The sequence below is a fragment of the Nerophis ophidion genome, linkage group LG10 (genome assembly GCF_033978795.1).
Source record: "Nerophis ophidion isolate RoL-2023_Sa linkage group LG10, RoL_Noph_v1.0, whole genome shotgun sequence".
Classification (NCBI taxonomy): Eukaryota; Metazoa; Chordata; class Actinopteri; order Syngnathiformes; family Syngnathidae; genus Nerophis; species Nerophis ophidion.
The window spans coordinates 49,987,201-50,010,067 of NC_084620.1; the positions used below are offsets into that span (position 1 = coordinate 49,987,201).

General features: G+C 40.9%; 2 protein-coding genes and 1 long non-coding RNA gene across 5 annotated transcripts in view; 2 read left to right on the plus strand and 1 right to left on the minus strand.

The window, feature by feature from the left end:
• gas2l3 (growth arrest-specific 2 like 3) overlaps positions 1–8,204 on the plus strand; it is an 85,834-nt gene extending 77,630 nt beyond the window's left edge. For both annotated transcript variants that reach the window (XM_061914024.1, XM_061914023.1), the window contains exons 8-9: positions 382–486; positions 6,324–8,204. In XM_061914024.1, coding sequence (XP_061770008.1) covers positions 382–486; positions 6,324–7,520 — 1,302 coding nt within the window. In that variant the 3' untranslated portion in view covers positions 7,521–8,204. The remainder of the gene's footprint in view (positions 1–381; positions 487–6,323) is intronic.
• Positions 8,205–9,502: 1,298 nt separating this feature from the next.
• LOC133560957 (uncharacterized) overlaps positions 9,503–22,867 on the plus strand; it is a 47,627-nt gene continuing 34,262 nt past the window's right edge. The window contains exon 1 of one of the 2 annotated variants that reach the window (XR_009808546.1): positions 9,503–9,749. This is a non-coding gene — a long non-coding RNA (uncharacterized LOC133560957). The remainder of the gene's footprint in view (positions 9,750–22,867) is intronic. The other variant, XR_009808547.1, reaches the window with a different exon arrangement.
• Positions 15,197–22,867, minus strand: part of tm7sf3 (transmembrane 7 superfamily member 3) — a 45,673-nt gene continuing 38,002 nt past the window's right edge. The window contains exons 7-12 of the mRNA XM_061914025.1: positions 22,539–22,625; positions 18,624–18,704; positions 18,404–18,556; positions 16,266–16,366; positions 16,034–16,196; positions 15,197–15,968 (exon numbers count right to left, since the gene is read on the minus strand). Of these exons, the coding sequence (XP_061770009.1) occupies positions 15,715–15,968; positions 16,034–16,196; positions 16,266–16,366; positions 18,404–18,556; positions 18,624–18,704; positions 22,539–22,625 (839 nt within the window). The 3' untranslated portion in view covers positions 15,197–15,714. The remainder of the gene's footprint in view (positions 15,969–16,033; positions 16,197–16,265; positions 16,367–18,403; positions 18,557–18,623; positions 18,705–22,538; positions 22,626–22,867) is intronic.

Sequence of the window (22,867 nt, forward strand, 5' to 3'; positions counted from 1 at the left end):
GGAACATTTTACTCTGCTGTCAGATGCTTTCCCGCCTCGCTCCTTTTATTCGGAAAGGCTTTTTTCTATTAACCGACAATGTTTGGGCCCCTGCGATGAGGTGGTGACTTGTCCAGGGTGTACACCGCCTTCCGCCCGATTGTAGCTGAGATAGGCACCACCGCCCCATCGCGACACCAAAGGGAATAAGTGGTAGAAAATGGATGGATGGATATCGTTTGGTGGTGCTAGAGAGTCCATTTTGAAGTTTTGTGTTCGCTGTCAAATTATTGAGTTTTTGTGTACGCTAAAGACCTCCACAATGCGGTGAAAGTGTGAAAAAATAGGGTGTGGCCGCCCTGGTAATGACTCGACAAACATAACCTGCTGTAATTTCCTCAGGAGCACGGAGTGGACGGGCCGCCCTGCAACTGCTCTAACAGAGTGTCCATCGAGTACCTGTCTGAGGGCCGCTACCGCCTGGGGGACAAAACCATCTTTATACGTGTAAGTATAATGCTGTGTGTGTGTATATGTTTATGTATGTATGTAGTATGTACAAACCCCGTTTCCATATGAGTTGGGAAATAGTGTTAGTTGTAAATATAAACGGAATACAATGACTTGCAAATCCTTTCCAACCCATATTCAGTTGAATGCACTACAAAGACAAGATATTTGATGTTCAAAGTCATAAACTTTTTTTTTTTTTTTGCAATCAATAATTAACTTAGAATTTCATGGCTGCAACACGTGCCAAAGTAGTTGGGAAAGGGCATGTTCACCACTGTGTTACGTCACCTTTTCTTTTAACAACACTCAATAAACGTTTGGGAACTGAGGAAACTAACTGTTGAAGCTTTGAAAGTGGAATTCTTTCCAATTCTTGGTTTATGTAGAGCTTCAGTCGTTCAACAGTCGCTGTCTTATTTTACTATTCATAATGCGCCACACATTCTTGATGGGACTGCAGGCGGGCCAGGAAAGTACCCGCACTCTTTTTTTTACGAAGCCAGGCTATTGTAACACGTGCTGAATGTGGCTTGGCATTGTCTTGCTGAAATAAGCAGGGGCGTCCATGAAAAAGACGGCATATGTTGTTCCAAAACTTGTATGTACCTTTCAGCATTAATGGTGCCTTCACAGATATGTAAGTTACCCATGCACCCCCATACCATCACAGATGCTGGCTTTTGAACTTTGCGTCGATAACAGTCTGGATGGTTCGCTTCCCCTTTGGTCCGGATGACACGATGTCGAATATTTCCAAAAACAATTTGAAATGTGGACTCGTCAGACCACAGAACACTTTTCCACTTTGCATCAGTCCATCTTAGATGATCTCGGTCCCAGAGAAGCCGGCGGCGTTTCTGGATGTTGTTGATAAATGGCTTTCGCTTTGCATAAGACAGCTTTAACTTGCACTTACAGATGTAGCGACCAACTGTATTTAGTGACAGTGGTTTTATGGAGTGTTCCTGAGCCCATGTGGTGATATCCTTTAGAGATTGATGTCTGTTTTTGATACAGTGCCGTCTGAGGGATCAAAAGTCACGGTCATTCAATGTTGATTTCCAGCCATGCCGCTTACGTGGAGTGATTTCTCCAGATTCTCCGAACCTTTTGATGATATTATGGACCGTAGATGTTGAAATCCCTAAATTTCTTGCAATTGCACTTTGAGAAACGTTGTTCTTAAACTGTTTGACTATTTGCTCACGCAGTTGTGGACAAAGGGGTGTACCTCGCCCCATCCTGTCTTGTGAAAGACTGAGCATTTTTCGGGAAGCTGTTTTTATACCCAATCATGGCACCCACCTGTTCCCAATTAGCCTGCACACCTGTGGGATGTTCAAAATAAGTGTTTGATGAGCATTCCTCAACTTTATCAGCATTAATTGCCACCTTTCCCAACTTCTTTGTCACGTGTTGCTGGCATCAAATTCTAAAGTTAATGATTATTTGCAAAAAAAAAAAAAAAATGCATATCAGTTTGAACATCACATATGTTGTCTTTGTAGCATATTCAACTGAATATGGGTTGAAAATGATTTGCAAATCATTGTATTCCGTTTATATTTACATCTAACACAATTTCCCAACTCGTATGGAAACGGGGTTAGTAAATGTGTGTATGAGAGGTTACTTCACATCGGTAATCCAAGTGTGAAAGGAGTGCCGTGTGTTGCATTAACAAAAATCCTCTTGTCCAAACTGGAATTTGATATTCCCACTGTGAATAATGACTTGGAACAAAGAAACTTTGTTCTGCCACGATAAACGTCTCACACACACGCACGCACGCACGCACGCACGCACGCACGCACGCACGCACGCACACACACACACACACACACACACACACACACACACACACACACACACACACACACACACACACACACACACACACAAAAGCAGGTGATAGTAATGAGTGCCTAAACTATTTAAATGTTCTTAGTTTGTGCTCCGTGCCAGTGTAAACCTGAGCTTATCTCCTCAGCATGCAAGTCATTACTGCCCGTTCAGGCATCCCTTTGGACGCCTATTTTGCAAAGTGCGTCAGCAAAGAGGCTGTGAAATGTGCACTGCAGTGTGACGACAATAGCTAATAGTCCGTAGTTACTGGAACATCTAAAAAAAAAACTATTTTTGAATGAATTATAGGTAACGATTCCTAATCAATGAAAAAAAAAAAAAACAATCACATTTTTTTTATTTTTATAATGTATTTATTTTTAATCTGTCCTGTCCAGTTACTCAGACAAATCATATTTTTGATTACCTATTTACCACACCCAGTATCGTATTTAGTCGTTTTGCTGGATTTGGTAGATTTATAATCTGTTATTGACAGCAGAAATGTCAGAAATGATGGAGAAAATGAGGCCTCAGTGAGCGTGTAACACACTCAATAGCTGTATGGACACTGCACTGACATTGTTACTGTTTCATAACGCCACCATCCGCAAAGTCACTAGATTTGAACTGAAGATGAAAGTAATAGTTAACAAATGTCTAAGTTTATACAAATATTCTTCGGACCACACCCACTAAATTCTAATAAATGTATGGATTTTTTCCCTTATATAAGCCACAGAAATAGATGTTGTGAAATTAGTTATTTACTTAATTGTTTCAAAAGGGTGTCTGTAACAGGGCAGTAAAATAGGTGATCAAACAAAACAGAAACCATGGTTATGGACCCGCTAGCTGCGCAAGCTAGCTCTCCAATCAGCTAAACAGACTTACTAACTCCAGAGTGATGTTTTGGTGAATTTACTGAGGAATTTGCGAAACTGACACAACACAAAAAAAAATTCCGTTTGAAGCGTGTTGGAATATTAGCTACAACTAAAGACACTAGCTTGATTACATTACGATAGCACGTACAAATATGCATGAAAACACTTGAAGCACTCACACATGGGACGGTTTCGTAAGTAAGAATTGTCTTAGTTATATTGCAAAACTTACAAACACTGCTTGAATGAAGAATCCTTACGAGTAGAAACGCTATGGACGGTTAGAAGACAGAACGGCACTTCTAGCTCCGGCTGGAAGCACTAAATGGAAGCAAGAATTGTCTTAGTTATATTGTAAAACTTAGAAACGCTGCTTGAATGAAGAATCCATATGAGTAGAAACGCCATGGACGGCTAGAGGACAGAACGGCACTTCTACTTCCTGTGGAAAGCACTAAATGGAAGTAAGAATTGTCTTAGTTGTATTGTAAAACATAAAAATGCTGCTTGAATGAAGAATCCATACAAGTAGAAACGCTATGGACGGCTAGAAGACCGAACGGTACTTCAAATTCCAGTGGAAAGCACTAAATGGAAGTAAGAATTGTCTTAGTTATATTGTAAGACTTACAAACGCTGCTTGAATGAAGAATCCATACGAGTAGAAACGCTGTGGACGGTTAGAAGACAGAACGGCCCTACAAGTTCCGGCTGAAAGCACTAAATGGAAACAAGAATTGTCTTAGTTATATTGTAAAACTTACAAATGCTGCTTGAATGAAGAATCCATACGAGTAAAAATGCCATGGACGGCTGAAAGACGGAACGGCACTTCTAACTCCGGCCGAAAGCACTAAATGGAAGTAAGAGTTGTCTTACAGTAGCTATATCGTAAAACTTACAAACGCTGCTCGAATGAAGAATCCATACGAGTAAAAACGCTATGGACGGCTAGAAGACCGAACGGTACTTCTACTTTCGGCGGAAAGCACTGAATGGAAACAAGAATTGTCTTAGTTATATCGTAAAACTTACAAACGCTGCTTGAATGAAGAATCCATATGAGTAGGAACGCTATGGACGGCTGAAAGACGGAACGGCACTTCCAACTCCGGCTGAAAGCACTAAATGGAAGTAAGAATTGTCTTATTTACAGTATATTGTAAAACTTATAAACGCTGCTTGAATGAAGAATCCATACGAGTAGTAACGCTATGGACGGCTAGAAGACAGAACAGCACTTTTAGTCCCGGCTGAAAGCACTAAATGGAAGTAAGAATTGTCTTAGTTATATTGTAAAACTTACAAACGCTGCTTGAATGAAGAATCCATACGAGTAGAACGCTATGGACGGTTAGAAGACAGAACGGCCCTTCTAGTTCCGGCTGAAAGCACTAAATGGAAGCAAGAATTGTCTTAGTTATATTGTAAAACTTACAAACGCTGCTTGAATGAAGAATCCATACGAGTAAAAATGCCATGGACGGCTGAAAGACGGAACGGTACTTCTACTTTTGTCGGAAAGCACTAAATGGAAGTAAGAGTTGTCTTACAGTAGCTATATCGTAAAACTTACAAACGCTGCTCGAATGAAGAATCCATACCAGTAAAAACGCTATGGACGGCTAGAAGACCGAACGGTACTTCTACTTTCGGCGGAAAGCACTAAATGGAAGCAAGAATTGTCTTAGTTATATCGTAAAACTTACAAACGCTGCTTGAATGAAGAATCCATAGAGTAGAAACACCATGGACGGCTAGAAGACAGAACGGTACTTCTAGTTCCGGCGGAAAGCACTAAATGGAAGTATTAACTATATTGTAAAACTTACAAACGCCGCTTGAATGAAGAATCCATACGAGTAGAACGCTATGGACGGCTAGAAGACCGAACGGTACTTCTACTTTCGGCGGAAAGCACTGAATGGAAACAAGAATTGTCTTAGATATATTGTAAAACTTAAAAACGCTGCTTGAATGAAGAATCCATACGAGTAGAAACGCCATGGACAGCTGAAAGACAGAACGGCACTTCTAAGTCCGGCTGAAAGCACTAAATGGAAGTAAGAATTGTCTTAGTTATATTGTAAAACTTACAAACGCTGCTTGAATGAAGAATCCATACGAGTAAAAACGCTGTGGACGGCTAGAAGACCGAACGGTACTTCTACTTTCGGCGGAAAGCACTAAATGGAAGCAAGAATTGTCTTAGTTATATCGTAAAACTTACAAACGCTGCTTGAATGAAGAATCCATACTAGTAGAAACACCATGGACGGCTAGAAGACAGAACGGTACTTCTAGTTCCGGCGGAAAGCACTAAATGGAAACAAGAATTGTCTTAGATATATTGTAAAACTTACAAACTCTGCTTGAATGAAGAATCCATACGAGTAGAAACGCTCTGGACGGCTAGAAGACAGAACGGCACTTCTAGTTCCGGCGGAAAGCACTAAATGGAAGTATTAGTTATATTGTAAAACTTACAAACACTGCTCGAATTAAGAATCCATATGAGTAGAAACGCCATGGACGGCTAGAAGACAGATCGGCACTTCTAACTCCGGCCGAAAGCACTAAATGGAAGGACAGTGCAGTGAACAAACTCGTCCAAAAGATGACACAATAGCACAAACAATAAAAAACCTTATCCATCCATTTTGTAGCGCATGTCCCTTTCGGGGTCGTGGGGGATGCTGGAGCCTATCTCAGCTGCATTCGGATGGAAGGCGGCGTACACCCTGGACAAGGCGCCACCTCATCGCAGGGCATTGTTATATTAATAATCAGAATTTTTACTTGGCAAAATTATGACAAAAGTCATTCTGTTTGTTTTTTAAAAACAATTTGCATTGCACTGTTTTATAAGCCGCAGGGTTCAAAGTGTTGGGGGAAAAAATAGTAGTCCGGAATTCATGGCACGTAGTTGTCCTGCCAGGGGTGACATAGAAAAAGGGAAATTATCAAAACTTTTGGGTCAGGCGGTGGCAGGGGGATGGAGGAGCGTGTCCTCCTCCAGGTGTTTGATGGAAAGTGTGTGTGTGTGTGTGTGTGTGTGTGTGTGTGTGTGTGTGTGTGTATGTGTGTGTGTGTCCTCAGATGCTGCACGGCAAACACGTGATGGTGCGCGTGGGCGGCGGCTGGGACACGCTGCGCGGCTTCCTCAGCAAGTACGACCCGCTGCGTGTGCTGCAGTTCACCACGCTGGAGCAGAAGATCCTGGCCTTCCAGAGGGGGCCGCCCGGCCTGGGAGGTCACCACGGCAACGCGGCCCCGCCCCCCGACATGGACCCCCTGGCCGCCGTCGACGACCTCGTCTCCTCGTCCGATTCCTCGTCGGCGTCGTCGACATCGTCGTCTTCCTGGTCCGCCCCGGCTCAGACGTGCCGGTCCTACGCCGCCTCCCCCGCTTGCACGCCCACGCTGCCCAGGAAGGCGGCGGCGAAGAAGAACCTCCAGATGACGCCGCCGGCCCCCAAGAAGCCCACCCAGCTCCCCCTGCCGGTCGCCGCCAAAGGCTCCTCCTCCTCCTTGCCCGCCACACCCGTGGTTGCATCAAAGCAGCCCCTCGGTCCGAGTGTGCATGTCCAACGTAAAGCCGCAACGCCGGACTTGTGCGCCGCGTCCAAACTGAGGCTTAGACCCACCCCTCGGACCGCCGCCCCCCAGCCGAGGAGTCCGGTTTGCCCCGAGCCGTCTTCCAAATTCCCCAAACCGTCCACCTCCGCGCCTCGCCCCGCCACCGCCCCGGCTGACGCCCGACCCCCGCCGAGTGCCAGCCAGCGTCCTCGCCTGGCTCAACGCCGCCCCGGCTCCCCGGCCTCACGCCTCCGACTAGAGGCGGCGAGGCGGGTGAGGGCGGCGGCCCGTGCCGCGGCGTCCCCCGCGTCCAGGGCGGCGGCACGCGCGGCAGCGTCCCCCGCGTCCAGGCCGGCGACGCCAACTCCTCCAGCTCCGGTTAACCCGCCCTCCGCAGTTACGCCAAAACCCGCTAAAGACGCCGCACCCAAAGCCAAGGGGGCCTCCCCGATTAAGGCCGCCTCCCGCCTCCCACGTGGCACCGCCGTCCCTGGGCGGGACCTCGGGGGCGCCGCCGCCGCCTCAATGCAGAAGGTGTCCCAGAAGCCCTCAGTTCCCGCCGAGCACGTCAGGCCGGAGCTGGCTCCCACCCACAAGAGCGCCCCCGATGTCAAAATAAAAGCCCAGCCCGCCACCTGCAGGAAGATCCCTCAGTATCGAGGCAAACTCGAGGAGCCTTATTTTGAAATGACGGTCAGGAGAAGGCAGAAGACGTGACGGACAAGAAGAAAAAATCCAATCCAGCGCTTTTTAAACACTAATTCTCACCGAAAATTTTTTGGAGTGTGTTTTATAGAATATTTAACTTTTATTTTGTAATCCAAGAGGGTCGATCGATGCTTTGTCCTTTTTTTTTTTTCTTTCCTTGTGATGCGTGAACGATTATTTCCTCTCACGATGTTTACATGTGACTTTGTCGCTGACCTCATCAGGAAAAAAAAAAAAAGGTTACCTAAGTGGTTTTAAAGCAGTTTTTGACTCGACGCCATCACGAACAAGTCCTCGGTCAACGTGCCTTCGTCAGAATCCCGTGTGGATGGCATTTGGAATGTATGATGTGGTTATGGGAGATATGTTTTTTTTTATTTTTTTTTTATGATTTGAATGAAACTTGCACAAGAGGAAACTACTGATCAGAAAAACTATTTTTTATCTTTCACCGTGTCAGCACTTTTCGTGCACAATCCAAGCAGTACAAATGGTGAATAATTATTATTTTGTGTGTCTTTGTTGGTGTTTGTCTTTGTGTAGAGAGTATTTACAGAATCTTTTAAGTGAGGCTTCCTTTTTTTTTTTCGTCTTTGGCACTTTACAAAAACTTTGTTTGTCAAACTTTGAATGTTGATTTTGTCCAGATACCATTTTCTGTTTGGGTTGAATAAATACAATTTTAAAAATCCATTTTTTTTGGTCTTTTTATGCTTTGTAAACCCAAACTTCATCCACAAAAGCAGCACACCATCCATCCATTTTCTACCCCTTGTCTCTTTCGGCTCACATGTAAACAACGACTTAGAATAAACTTGAAACATGTTGATGACAACAAACATGTACAATTTCATTTAAAATGCGATTAATACACAATATCCTTCAGATTAAATTAATAAACAGCGGTAAATCAAAAATGTTTTATTGTAGTGGGTTTACGTGTTTTTTTTGTGGATCTACAGAAAATGTATTTATCTTTAAAAAAAAAAAAACTTATAAATTTCAACATTTACAAACAGTTGAGAAATAATAGAATAAATAAAATAGAACAAAAAAAACAGCACAAGGGGGGTTGTAAATTCAAAGTTACTAAAATAGAATGCTATATGTATATATATATATATATATATATATACACACACACACACATATATGCATATATATGTATAAATATGCAAATTATGTATATATACATATATTTATATATATATACATAAATGTATGTGTATATATAAATGTTTATGTATATATGTGTATGTATATATATATATATATATATGTGTATATATACACACAAATTTTTTATATATATATACATGTGTGTATATATATGTATGTATATATATTTTATATATATATATATATATATATATATATATATATATATATATATATATACATACATATATGACAAAGTGCAAAGACAGGCTCACTCAATTTCAAAGGGTTTACGTAAATGGATGGATGGATGTTAGTAGTGGTTGGAGACTTCCGGTCGGAAGGGTTTGAGAGGAACGCATTTCCGTTATAGTGCCAAGGCGCGAATGTAGAGCACCGTTATTGTACAATTGCTAAATGTCATTTTTTGACGCTCCTCCTTCGTCTCGCTTACTTACTCACCACAACGTCACTAAATTCAACAGTAAAGGCTCATTTTTAATTGATTGATATTTTTAATATTCATGTTTATTTTGTGCGAGAGGCCATTTTAATTGAAGTACTGTGCTGCCCTCTGGTGGAACCACGAAGCACTGCTTAGACTTAGACTTCCTTTTTTATTGTCATTCAACATTTACAGCACAGATAAGAACGAAATTTCGTTGCATTGACTGATGGTAGTGCAGGATAAAAGAGCAATAAGGTGCAGATATAACTAAATAGATGAATAATGTCACACATAGGAACCAGATATTGTAAAGTACAAAGTATCTTTACAGGACTTTTATCGTCTTTGGAAATGTATTGTGTTGTTCAACCAAAGTGCCGCTTGGAGGCGCAGTGGTGCCGCTTTAAAACCGGAAATATATGTTCAATATTGGACACCGGTGTGCTAATTGTGATAAAACTTAATGCCATGTGATATAATCAGATGCACTTTTTTGGATGATGACAGATTTATCTGGATTGAACAAAGTGGTGTTATTTAACTTCCAACCATTGGATTAAGGATATTTATCATTGACATTTGTTTGTCGTCATTCAACGTGACCACAAACTGAAAGTGATCGTGTCTTTTAGGTAAGTAAATGAGAATTTACAAAAAAAACATATGTTGTGTTGAGCTATATACGAGAAGTATTATAGACTAATTTGAATAATTGGACGTAGAAAACTCTTATTTCTCAGTTTAGCCCGGGAGTTTTGTTTATTTTTTTTTATTTCTCGGTCGAAAACCGGCACTTCCCCATACTTCCGGTTGGTGAAGCGCAATTTATCCTGTTACAGCAGTCAGGTTACAGACACAATAATGGTCCATCCATCCATCCATTTTCTACCGCTTATTCCCTTTTGGGGTCGCGCCTATCTCAGCTACAATCGGGCGTAAGGCGGGGTACACCCTGGACAAGTCGCCACCTCATCGCAGGGCCAACACAGATAGACAGACAACATTCACACACTAGGGCCAATTTAGTGTTGCCAATCAACCTATCCCCAGGTGCATGTCTTTGGAGGTGGGAGGAAGCCGGAGTACCCGGAGGGAACCCACGCATTCAAGGGGAGAACATGCAAACTCCACACAGAAAGATCCCGGCCTGGATTTGAACCCAAGACTGCAGGAACTTCGTATTGTGAGGCAGACGCACTAACCCCTCTGCCACCGTGAAGCCCACAATAATGGTTTAATCCGTAAACATTACACTACAATAACTGTATTTTGTGATTAGCTATTCACGAGCAGTATTACAGAATAATCTAGGTAATAATTGGACGTAGAAAACTCTTATTTTTTCAGTTTAGCTCGGGAGCTTTGTTTATTTATTTATTTTATTCCTTTGTCGAAAACCGGCACTTCCCTCTACTTCCGGTTAATGAAGCGCAATACATCCTGTTACAGCAGTAAGGATACAGACTTTCACAATAATGGTTTAAACCGTAAACATTACACTATACACGTGTTATTCTTTAATCCAGGGGTCACCAACCTTTTTGAAACCAAGAGCTACTTCTTGGGTACTGATTAATGCGGAGGGCTACCAGTTTGATACACACTTAAATAAATTGCCAGAAATAGCCAATTTGCTCAATTTACCTTTAATAAATAAATCGATGAGGTGGCGACTTGTCCAGGGTGTACACCGCCTTCTGCCCGATTGTAGCTGAGATAGGCACCAGCACCCCCCGCGACCCTAAAAGGAATAAGCGGTAGGAAATGGATGGATGGATATAAAAAAAATGGGTATTTCTGTCTGTAGTTCCGTCGTACATTTTTTTTCCCTTTTACGGAAGGTTTATTGTAGAGAATAAATGATGAAAAAACACTTAATTGAACGCTTTAAAAGAGGAAAAAACAGGGGGAAAAAAATGAAAATCAAATTTTGAAACATAGTTTATATTCAATTTCGACTCTTTAAAATTCAAAATTCGACCGAAAAAAATGAAGAGAAAAACTAGCTAATTCGAATCTTTTTGAAAAAATAAAAAAAATAATTTATGGAACATCATTAGTAATTTTTTCTGATTAAGATTATTTTTAGAATTTTGATGACAGATTTTAAATAAGTTAAAATCCAATCTGCACTTTGTTAGAATATATAACAAATTGGACCAAGCTATATTTCCAACAAAAACAAATCATTATTTCTTTTAGATTTTCCAGAACAAAAATTTTAAAAGACATTCAAAAGACTTTGAAATACGATTTAGATTAGATTCTACAGATTTTCTAGATTTGCCAGAATATATTTTTTTAAATTTTAATCATAAATTTGAAGAAATATTTCACAAATATTCTTTGTCGAAAAAACAGAAGCTAAAATGAAGAATTAAATTAAAATGTATTTATTCTTTACAATAGAAAAACAAAATACTTGAAGGTTGATTTAAATTGTTAGGAAAGAAGAGGAAGGAATTTAAAAGGTAAAACGGTATATGTGTTTAAAAATCCTAAAATCATTTTTCAGGTTGTATTTTTTTTTCTAAAATTGTCTTTCTGAAAGTTATAAGAAGCAAAGTAAAAAAATAAATATTTTTGAAATATTTTCTTGGATTTTCAAATTCTATTTGAGTTTTGTCTCTCTTAGAATTAAAAATGTCGAGCAAAGCGAGACCAGCTTGCTAGTAAATAAATAACATTTCAAAAATAGAGGCAGCTCACTGGTAAGTGCTGCTATTTGAGCTATTTTTAGAACAGGCCAGCGGGCGACTCATCTGGTCCTTACGGGCTACCTGGTGCCCGCGGGGACCGCGTTGGTGACCCCTGCTCTACAATATACACACGTTGTTTTTTCATCAATAATAATTAAATCTATTGTATTGAATTTTAAATATTGGAAAATTATGACTAACTATCAGCATTAGTTAGAGCAACTTTGAGATAAGCAAACAATACGACAGCAAACTGGAAGTGATCGGTTTCTAAAGGTAAACAAACGAGAATTCACAAATTCTATGAACGTTTTATTCTATAATCAATAATAATTAGCAAACTATCATTAATTTAATATTAAATATTAGAAGTATTGTCCAACTATTATCAACTTTGAGATAATTAAACAATACAACAGCAAACCGGAAGCGATCGGTTTTGTAAAGGTAAAAAAACGAGAAGTCACAAAAACTATGAACGTGTTATTCTTTAATCAATACTAATTAATTAATAGTAATGTGTTGAATATTAAACATTGGAAGAATGTCCAACCAAAAGCATTAAAGCAACTTTGAGATAAGCAAACAATACGACAGCAAACCGGAAGTGGTCAGTGTCAGGCTTACCACTGACAGTTTGTTTGTGTTTTGGGTTTTCCTCTGTGTGTTTAGTATTTCCTGTCCTTAGTTCCTGTCAGCACTCTTATTTTAGTTCAGCTTCCTGTTTGTCTCCCTGAGTGCTCTGTTTCCCCTCAGCTGCGGCTGATTGGCACTTGGCCACACCTGGCGTCAATCAGCCCGATTCCTATTTTCACCTGCTTTGTCTTCCAGTCGGTGCTGGATTATTGTATTATCTTGTCGGTGACTTCCGTATTGTCGTTGCTACCTGTCGTGTCGTATCATATATCTTGTCTATGCAGCGTTGCGGTAAGCTATTTTCGATCGTGGTTTGTAGCTTATTGTCTTGTGTTCCCTGCTTCCAAGTTTGTTTTCTTTTTACAAGTACGACTTCTGTTTTCCTGCTAGATACCTGTTAGCTTCCACGCTAGGCCTTTTGTTTGTTATCCGCCCACGTGCGCGCTTTTTGTTTGAACCCTTTGTTTGTTTTTGTCTTAGTATTTAAATAAATCATGTTTTCCTGCAAAAGGCCTCCCTCCTTGTCTGCAGCTTAGGGTTCGACACCAACAAACTTTGACAGTCAGTTTCTAAAGGTAAACAAACGAGAATTCACAAAGACTATGAACAAGTGCTTTAATTAATAATAATTAGCTGACTCTACTGCGTTGAATTTTAAGCATTGGAAAAATTATGTTCCGCATTAGTTCAGTGTTTTTTTTCAACCTTTTTTGAGCCAAGGCACATTTATTGCGTTGAGAAAATCTGGAGGCACACCACCAGCAGAAATCATTAAGAAAATTAAGTTGGCAGCAAAAAGTCGTCGTCGGAATTGTTGGATAAGACTTTAAACCATAACCAACCATGCATCAATATAACTCTCCTATCAAAGTAGGTCACGACCTCTCACATCACGCCGTGACTTATTTGGAGTTTTTTGCTGTTTTCTCGTGTGTAGTGTTTTAGTTCTTGTCTTGCGCTCCTATTTCGGTGTTGTTTTCTCTTTTTTTTGGTATTTTCCTGTCGTCCTTTGAGCGGTATTTCCCGCATGTACTTTGTTTTAGCAATGAAGAATATTTCAGTTGTTTTCATCCTTCTTTGTAGGGACATTGTTGATTGTCATGTCATGTTCGGATGTACATTGTGGACGCAGTCTTTGCTGCACAGTAAGTCTTTGCTGTCGTCCAGCATTCTGTTTTTGTTTACTTTGTAGCCAGTTCAGTTTTAGTTTTGTTCCGCGTATCCTTCCCTAAGCTTTAATGGCTTCTTTTAGGGGCCCTCACCTTTTGTTTATTTTTGGTTAAAGCATTAGACAGCTTTTTACCTGCACACTGCCTGCCGCCGTTTCCGACATCTACGAAGCTAGTAGCTACCGGCTGCCACCTACTGATATGGATGAATATTACACAGTTACTCTGCTGAGGTCTAGACAGCACCACCACTTAACAACAACATATAATTTGCAAACTATAACTACTGGTTTGCAAAAAAACATTTTTAACCCAAATAGGTGAAATGACATAATCTCCCACGGCACGCAGTGGTTGAAAAACACTGCATTAGTTTGAACAACTTTAGAATAAGCACAAAAACAAACTGTTTACAGCACGGGTGTCAAACTCTGGCCCGCGGGCCAAATTTAATATTCACGAATATTAAAATTTGGCCCGCCATGAAATTTCATTTGGCCCTGGAGCGCAATATCAAATTAACATTAGAGCTGGCCCGCCGGTATTATACAGAGGCGGTGCCGCTGGATAATACTCATACTTGCCAACCCTCCCGATCTTCCCGGGAGACTCCCGAAGTTCAGTGCCCCTCCCGAAAATCTCCCCGGGCAACCATTCTAGTGAATATCTCCCAATTTCCACCCGGACAACAATATTGGGGGCCGTACCTTAAAGGCGATGCCTTTAACGTTCTCTACAACCTGTCGTCACGTCCGCTTATTCGATATACAAACAGCGTGCCGGCCAAGCCTCATGATATAAGCAGCTTGTACACACTCAGTGAATGCAAAGCATACTTAGTCAACAGCTATACAGGTCACACTGAGGGTGGCCGTATAAAGAACTATTCTTTACACTCAATTTTTTCCTTCCCATGCGTGGAAAACTAATTTCTGTCGATCTACGGCATAAGTTAATACAAGCAAGTAAGATTGGATGTTTTGGGTGGATTTTGCATGGTTCAGTAGGACATTTGTGACACCAAATAATGCTCGTCACTAAAATGTCTGCTTGCAACTTAAAAGCATATCGGGGGCGGTTTAGCTCGGTTGGTAGAGTGGCCGTGCCAGCAACTTGAGGGTTGCAGGTTCGATCTCCGCTTCTGTCATCTTAGTCACTGCCGTTGTGTCCTTGGGAAAGACACTTTAGCCACCTGCTCCCAGTGCCACCCACACTGGTTTAAATATGTAACTTAGATATTGGGTTTCACTATGTAAAACGCTTTGAGTCACTCGAGAAAAGCGCTATATAAATATAATTCACTTAACTTCACTTCACTTTAACAAATATGCACCACACTGTGAACCCACACCAAACAAGAATGACAAACATATTTCGGGAGAACATCCGCACCGTAACACAACAGAACAAATACCCAGAACCCCTTGCAGCACTAACTCCTCCGGGACGCTACAGTACACGCTACCACCTAAAAGGTTAATTTGTACAACCTTGGCCCCCGGCTTTGTTCAGTGTTAAATTGTGTCCCTCTCTGTATTTGAGTTTGACACCCCTGGTTTACAGTAAAATCACACATTTAGAAATTTCTCAAAACAAGTTTTTAATACTTCTTGGATTACAAACAGAACGTCGACTAAAAGGCGAATGAAAACCTGAGCAACGTGATGGCACAACAGTGTACAGACATTCACGAATATTAAAATACGAATAAAGTTAAGTGTCATTCAGGTTTAAATAAATGCAAGGAGCTGAGCAAAAAATGTCACATTTAATAATAAAATAATTGTTATATTAAAAATCTCTGGTGCACTGTTTAAATAAAGTAATGTCAATAAAGGCAAGCCTGAGTTTTAAAACCATGCAAGGCTGTTTAGAATGTGTGACATTTGGTGTTTTTAGTGCAAACCGAAAAATGTGGCGACATTCAAAGCATTATTTAAAACAACAACCTTCTGATGTCAAGTTCTTGTTGGACCAGAGTCAGTGGTGACGTCCCAAGTTTATAAGAACATGTTGGAAAAACCACAGCGGCTCCCTCGCATATTGGAAGTCCGACGCTATGTGGGATTCCAAAGCAACGTTTTTTCGGAGAGTTACAGCAGCAGAGGCGTGTGCTCGCCGGCCGACTCCATCCTGCGCGTGAGCTGCCGCGCTCTGCTCATGAAGCGGTTGGGAAGCGACTGGAAGTGATGGCTGGGGTCCAGCACGTTGGTCTTGCGGCGTTCACGCTCCTGCAGCCACATGAGGTACGGGCTCGGAGGGAAGAAGGGCCGACTGCGCTCCCGGTAGAGCTGCAGGACCATGCCCGAGACGCCCAGCACCACCCACACCATGATCATCACGTAATCTGGAGCGGAAACAACCACGGTCACGGTGGTGCCGCCCGAGCCTTCCTACGTTTTGGGAACTCACCGATGGTTTGGAATGGGACGTCGGTGAAGCCGGCGTTGAAGTCGTCGTTGAGGAGGCGCTTTAGGATGTTGAGGGTGATGTAGGAAAGGCTGGTGTAGACGTAGGCGTTGACCGCCAGGATGACGGCGTAAGCCCCGATGACGCCGCATGTGACGATGTTCCCCTGATGCCGGTCAGACGACTTCCAGTCAAACACTTTTTCAAATCTCAACGCATCAACGTCCTTCCTTACCTCTCTGGGCCAACGCACGAAGAAGAGCGGGACCACGATCACGATGCTGCAGAACGTCACCCAGAAAACCGCATCGGAGCGCCTGAACACATCACTGTCACCTGCAGGGGGATCATACATATATATATCTATAGAGCATATATACATACAGTGGGGCAAAAAAGTATTTAGTCAGCCACCGATTGTGCAAGTTCTCCCACTTAAAATGATGACGGAGGTCTGTAATTTTCATCATAGGTACACTTCAACTGTGAGAGACAGAATGTGAAAAAAAATTCACATTGTAGGAATTTTAAGGAATTTATTTGTAAATTATAGTGGAAAATAAGTATTTGGTCAACCATTCAAAGCTCTCACTGATGGAAGGAGGTTTTGGCTCACAATCTCACGATACATGGCCCCATTCATTCTTTCCTTAACACGGATCAATCGTCCTGTCCCCTTAGCAGAAAAACAGCCCCAAAGCATGATGTTTCCACCCCCATGCTTCACAGTAGGTATGGTGTTCTTGGGATGCAACTCAGTATTCTTCTTGCTCCAAACACGACGAGTTGAGTTTATACCAAAATGGATACATGGATGATACAGCAGAGGATTGGGAGAATGGCATGTGGTCAGATGAAACCAAAATAGAACTCTTTGGTATAAACTCAACTCGTCGTGTTTGGAGGAAGAAGAATACTGAGTTGCATCCCAAGAACACCATAGATACTGTGAAGCATGGGGGTGGAAACATCATGCTTTGGGGCTGTTTTCCTGCTAAGGGGACAGGACGATTGATCCGTGTTAAGGAAAGAACGAATGGGGCCATGTATCGTGAGATTTTGTGCCAAAACCTTCTTCCATTAGTGAGAGCTTTGAATAGTTGACCAAATACTTATTTTCCACCATAATTTACAAATAAATTCATTAAAATTCCTACAATGTGAATTCCTGGATTTTTTTTACATTCCGTCTCTCACAGTTGAAGTGTACCTATGATAAAAAAATTACAGACCTCTGTCATCATTTTAAGTGGGAGAACTTGCACAAAATAAATAATAAATAAAATAATAAATACTTTTTTGCCCCACTGTATATATATATATGATGGATAGACCGACTGACCTACGTATCTAAACACAGAACTTTCCTCCAGAAGGTCTTATCTTTGTTGCTAGATCAAACTATTATATATATGTATAACTATATGATCGACCGACCAGCCGACCCACCTACAAACCTACCTACCTACCTGACCACAGAACTTTCCTCCAGAAGGTCTTATCATAGTTGATCGATCCATCCATCATATATGTATCTATCTATATGACCGACCTACATACCTACCTGACCACAGAACTTTCCTCCAGAAGGTCTTATCTTTGTTGCTCGATCGATCTATCATATATATATATATATATATATATATATATATATATATCTATATGACCAACCTACCTACCTACCTACCTGACCACAGAACTTTCCTCCAGGTCTTATCTTTGTTGCTCGATCGATCCATCATGTATATATCTATATAATCGACTGACCAACGGACCGACCTACAAACCTACCTGACCACAGAACTTTCCTCCAAAAGGTTTTATCTTGTTGATCGATCCATCCATCATATATATATCTGTCTATATGACCGACCTACCTACCTACCTAACTTTCCTCCAGAAGGTGTTACCGTATCTTTGTTGCTCAATCGATCTATCATATATATCTATATGATCGACCGACTGACCTACCTACCTGACCACAAAACTTCCCTCCAAAAAGTCTTATCTTTGTCCATGTGATGTCAGATGAAACAAAAATGGAGCTGTTTGGCCACAATACCCAGCAATATGTTGGTGAGACCTTTAATCCCTGGAACACTATCCCTACTGTCAAGCATGGTGGTGGTAGTATTATGCTCTAAGCCTGTTTTGCTGCCACTGGAATTGGTGCTTTACAGAGACTAAATGGGACAATGAAAAAGGAGGATTACCTCCCAAATTCTTCAGGACAAGCTAAAATCATCAGCCCGGAGGTTGGGTCTTGGGCACAGTTGGGTGTTCCAACAGGACAATGACCCCCAACACACGTCAAAAGTGTTAAAGGACACACGTACTGTATATATATTATAATATTATAAATGTTTGTCCTACCGAGAGGAGTGAAGAGGACAGTGGAGGCAACGAGGAAGCCGAGCATCAGGCCGATCACCACCACGCACGCCATCACAGAACCAAAGCGCCACCAGCTCATCACCAGGAGGACGCCGCCCACCACGCCGATCACCGCCGACACGGCCAGACGGACTGCGACAGAGTGAGACTGGTCACTTGTGTGTGTGATGACATCATGAATAGTGCAGACGGGTCTCACTGTCATAGTCCAGTCCTGTGGTCTTGGTGACGAGTACGAAGAAGAAGAAGGCGGTAAAGCTGAAGCCCATGCAAAACAACTCTGCCAGGGCAGCACAGGACAGACACGTCAAAAAGGCATCAATAATAGTTTTATCTCAGTCGGCCATGATTGTGTCCTCATGAGACAATCATGGGTTCATTTTTGGGTGCAGCCCTGCATCACATGCTGAGGACCACATGAGTCCTGCTGCACTGGACTATGTCAAAGGGCTGCAGTCTGACCACCTCCCATTGCCATGGTAACCATGACTTGATATACAGTTTGTGTAGGACATAACAGGACTGGACTCCAATTGGCATTGGAACGAAGGGAGGGCGAACCAGGTCTCTGTGTCTTAACCATAGGGCCGGGGCTGCCAAAAAATATCCGTTTCTCTTATTTTTCATACGTTGTATACCAGGCCTGGGCAATTATTTTGACTCGGGGGGCCAAATTTAGAGAAAAAAATTGTCTGGGGCCCGGTATATCTATTTTTAGGAAAATTAATACGAGACCTCACAATAAAGTCTGATTGAATGCTAAAAATGTTATGACAGACAACCTTAAAAACGGAATGGAATTTTTTATTTTTTCTATGAACGATAAAACCCTGGGCAATCATTTTGACTCAGGGGGCCAAATTTAGAGAAAAAATGTGTCTGGGGGCCTGTATATCTATTTTTAGGAAAACTAATACAAAACCTCACAATAAAGTCTGATTGAATGCTAAAAATGTTATGACAGACCGCCTTAAAAACAGAATGGAATTTTAATTTTTTCTATGAATGATAAAACCCAGAATATTGAGAACCTATGAACGTCACACCGCCTCTCAATCGACATATTTTACTATCAAGCCAAATGCAACAAACACAGCGAAATATGAACGTGAAGGGTAAAAAAACCAAAAACATCTACAATCTGATATATGTGATACCTCACTAAGTTTTAAAACTTTCTTGTAAAAAAATCGCCTTCCACGTCTGTCCATGACACCCACATTTCAGGCTCTGGAAAATCTCTGTGGAAACGCTCCCCACCCACACTGCTTAGTGCCTCGTCTGACCTGCTGTGACGTAGATTACCATAGTAACTAGTAGGCTTGTACGGTATACGGGAATTAATATAGTGCCACGATACTAATGAATCATATTCGGGACCATACCGCCTCTGAAAAGTACCGGTCCGCCACACCCTAATAAAATAAACCCAATAATGCAATTTTTTTTCTGGTCCCCTTTATTTAGAAAAGTACCGGACAGTATCAAAATAATATTGGCATCAGGACAACACTAGTCACTAAAATATTATGCAAAAGCGCAGATTCCAACCATTGAAATATGCTGTATAGTTCAAGACTTATGGTAATTTGAAAACATGACTACACATCATAACGGCAGCTACACTTTCCATCTTAAAGATCTAAAAAAAATATATGGGACTGTCCGGTGGGCCAGATTTGAAAAGCTTAATGGGCCGCATGTGGCCCCCGGGCCTTCATTTGCCCAGGTCTGTTCTATACGGACCACAGCTTTACTCCGTTGCAGTAATGAAAATATCAAATAAACAGAAGACGTCTGGCGATGAAGTCATAGAGAAGTGTCTTGAGCGCAAAAAATATGACTACTATGTTGAAGCTGTATTAGTTTTATTGAAAGTTTAGTTAGAGAAATATCCATTATTCATTTAGTTAAAGTACCACAAACACACTAGGTGTGGTGAAATTTGTCCTTTGCATTTGACCCATCCCCTTGTTTACCCCCTGGGAGGTGAGGGGAGCAGTGAGCAGCAGTGGTGGCTGCGCCCGGGAATAATTTTTTGGTGATTAAACCCCCAAATCCAACCATTGATGCTAAGTGCCAAGCAGCGAGGTAATGGCTCCCATTTTTAAAGTCTTTGGTATGACTCGGCCTGGGTTTTTGAACTCACAACCTACCTATCTCAGGGCGGACACTCTAACCACTAGGCCACTGAGTAGGATTTAAATAATAAAAAATAAATTAATAAACATTTAGTTTATTTTAGCACAACATAATTGTGTTTATATTTACTTTTTGTTAGTAATTTCGGGTCCTTATGCAGCATATTTGGTTACTACTTTATTTTTCTCATCAGCCTGACCTAAGGATCAGGTTTATGTGTTCAATAAAAAATAATCTTTATTATCAACACACAGTTAGACCAGGGGCGTCAAACTCATTTTCATTGAGGGCCACATCGCAGGAATGGCTAACTCCAGAGGGCCGCTTTTTTAAAATGAATGTACATTATACATGCGGGTAATAACCTGTGATTAATAGAAATGCATATGCATTTGATTATTAGATTTTTTTTTTTATGTATAACTTGCTTTAAAACCTCTTAAGGCTTAGTGGCCACATGCGTGGACAGCACATTTTAGCTCTTATTTCCAAAATTGTGTACATGACTGAATTGGGGTCTTATGGCCACTTATGTGGACACTTATACTGCCATCTGGTGGTGTCAGAAAAGTATAACATGCAATGGAATTTGGGGGGGGAAATTAAAGTGTAAAAATAAGAATTAGCATGCCACTAAACATGAAGTACACGTTTGTGTACTTATGGACTAAGTACATCATATCAAAAGCTGAATCTTAGTTTTTATCCTAAATAGGGTCCAATAAGCCCAAATAGCAAAGAGGGAAAAAAACATGTAAACAAACAGCTTGGGCTTTAAGATGTTTTTAAAATCATAAACAAACGGTGACAAGCAGATATTTAACTATTTGTTTTTATGTCACAAAAATAGTTTTGCAATACAGTATATAATTGGCATGATCGGATAATATTAATATTATGCTTAATATTAATTAACAATATATTTTTTTCTGTCAAAAGTGAAAGAACGAATGCATTTTGTAAAAAAAAAAAATATTTTTTGAAAAACATTTTTTCCCTGTCTTTTACGGGCCACATAGAATGATGTAGCGGGCCAGAAATGCCCCCCGGGCGTTGAGTTTGATACCTGTGCATTAGACATCCTATTATTGAATACCATTAAAATCCGTGGTGGGAAAGTTGGGCCCTAAGGTAAATAAAAATGTGAAGAACCCCTCATCTAGATGATCGTCTCATTTGAATAATTGGCCATGACGCATTTGTCGTTATTAAATATTGGAAGAGTGTCCAACAAACAGCATTCGTTAGAGCAACTTTGAGATAAGCAAACAATACGACAGCAAACCGGCAGTGATCCGTTTCTAAAGGTAAACAAACAACAATTCATAAACACTATGAACGTGTCATTCATTAATTAATAATAATTACCTATACTTATAATGTGTTGATTATTAAATATTGTAAGTATTGTCCAACTATCAGCAACTTTGAGAAAAGAAAACAATGTGACAGCAAACCGGAAGTGATCAGTTTCTAAAGGTAAACAAACAACAATTCATAAACACTATGAACATGTTATTAATTAATTAATAATAATTACCTATAACTATAATGTGTTTATTATTAAATATTGGAAGTATTGTCCAACTATCAGCAACTTTGAAAAAAGAAAACAATGTGACAGCAAACCGGACGTGATCAGTCTCTAAAGGTAAACAAACGACAATTCACAAACATTATGAACGTGTTATTCTTTAATCAATACTAATTACCTAACTATAATGTGTTGAATATTAATTATTGGAAGAATGTCCAACCATCCGTATTTGTTACAGCAAATTTGAAGGTTAGCTGCTCTGAATACTCCTGCTACATCTTCCTATTCTCTGGCAGACCAGGTGCTCGTGAAGTGTTAAGAAGCGGAGTAACAACGCCATTTGCTGCATGAACACTCGTTATCGCATGGCTATTTTAGTTTACGCTACGTATTAGCAGCTGAAGGAGGTCCTTGAGCAGACAAAGAAGCACTCACCACATTTGAAGAATCGATGTCCAAAGAAGCAGACAAACACGCCCGCCAAGCCGGCCAGCGTGAAAAGCAGTTTAGTGGATATCTGTCCTGAAAATGAAACAAACAAACAAAAAGGTTCTGATACAGCTTAAAGTGATACATTTCAGCGTTTAATGCAGGATTGACAAATGGGAATTTTAAGATCCAAATTGATGATTCAGCTACAGGCTGGGCTCCCTTGTCCTGGTCAGAAGGAGCCTTGGACTTGGATTGGTCAGATGGAGTCTTGGACTTGAATTGGTCAGATGAAGTCTTGGACTTGGATTGGTTAGATAGTCTTTGACTTGGAT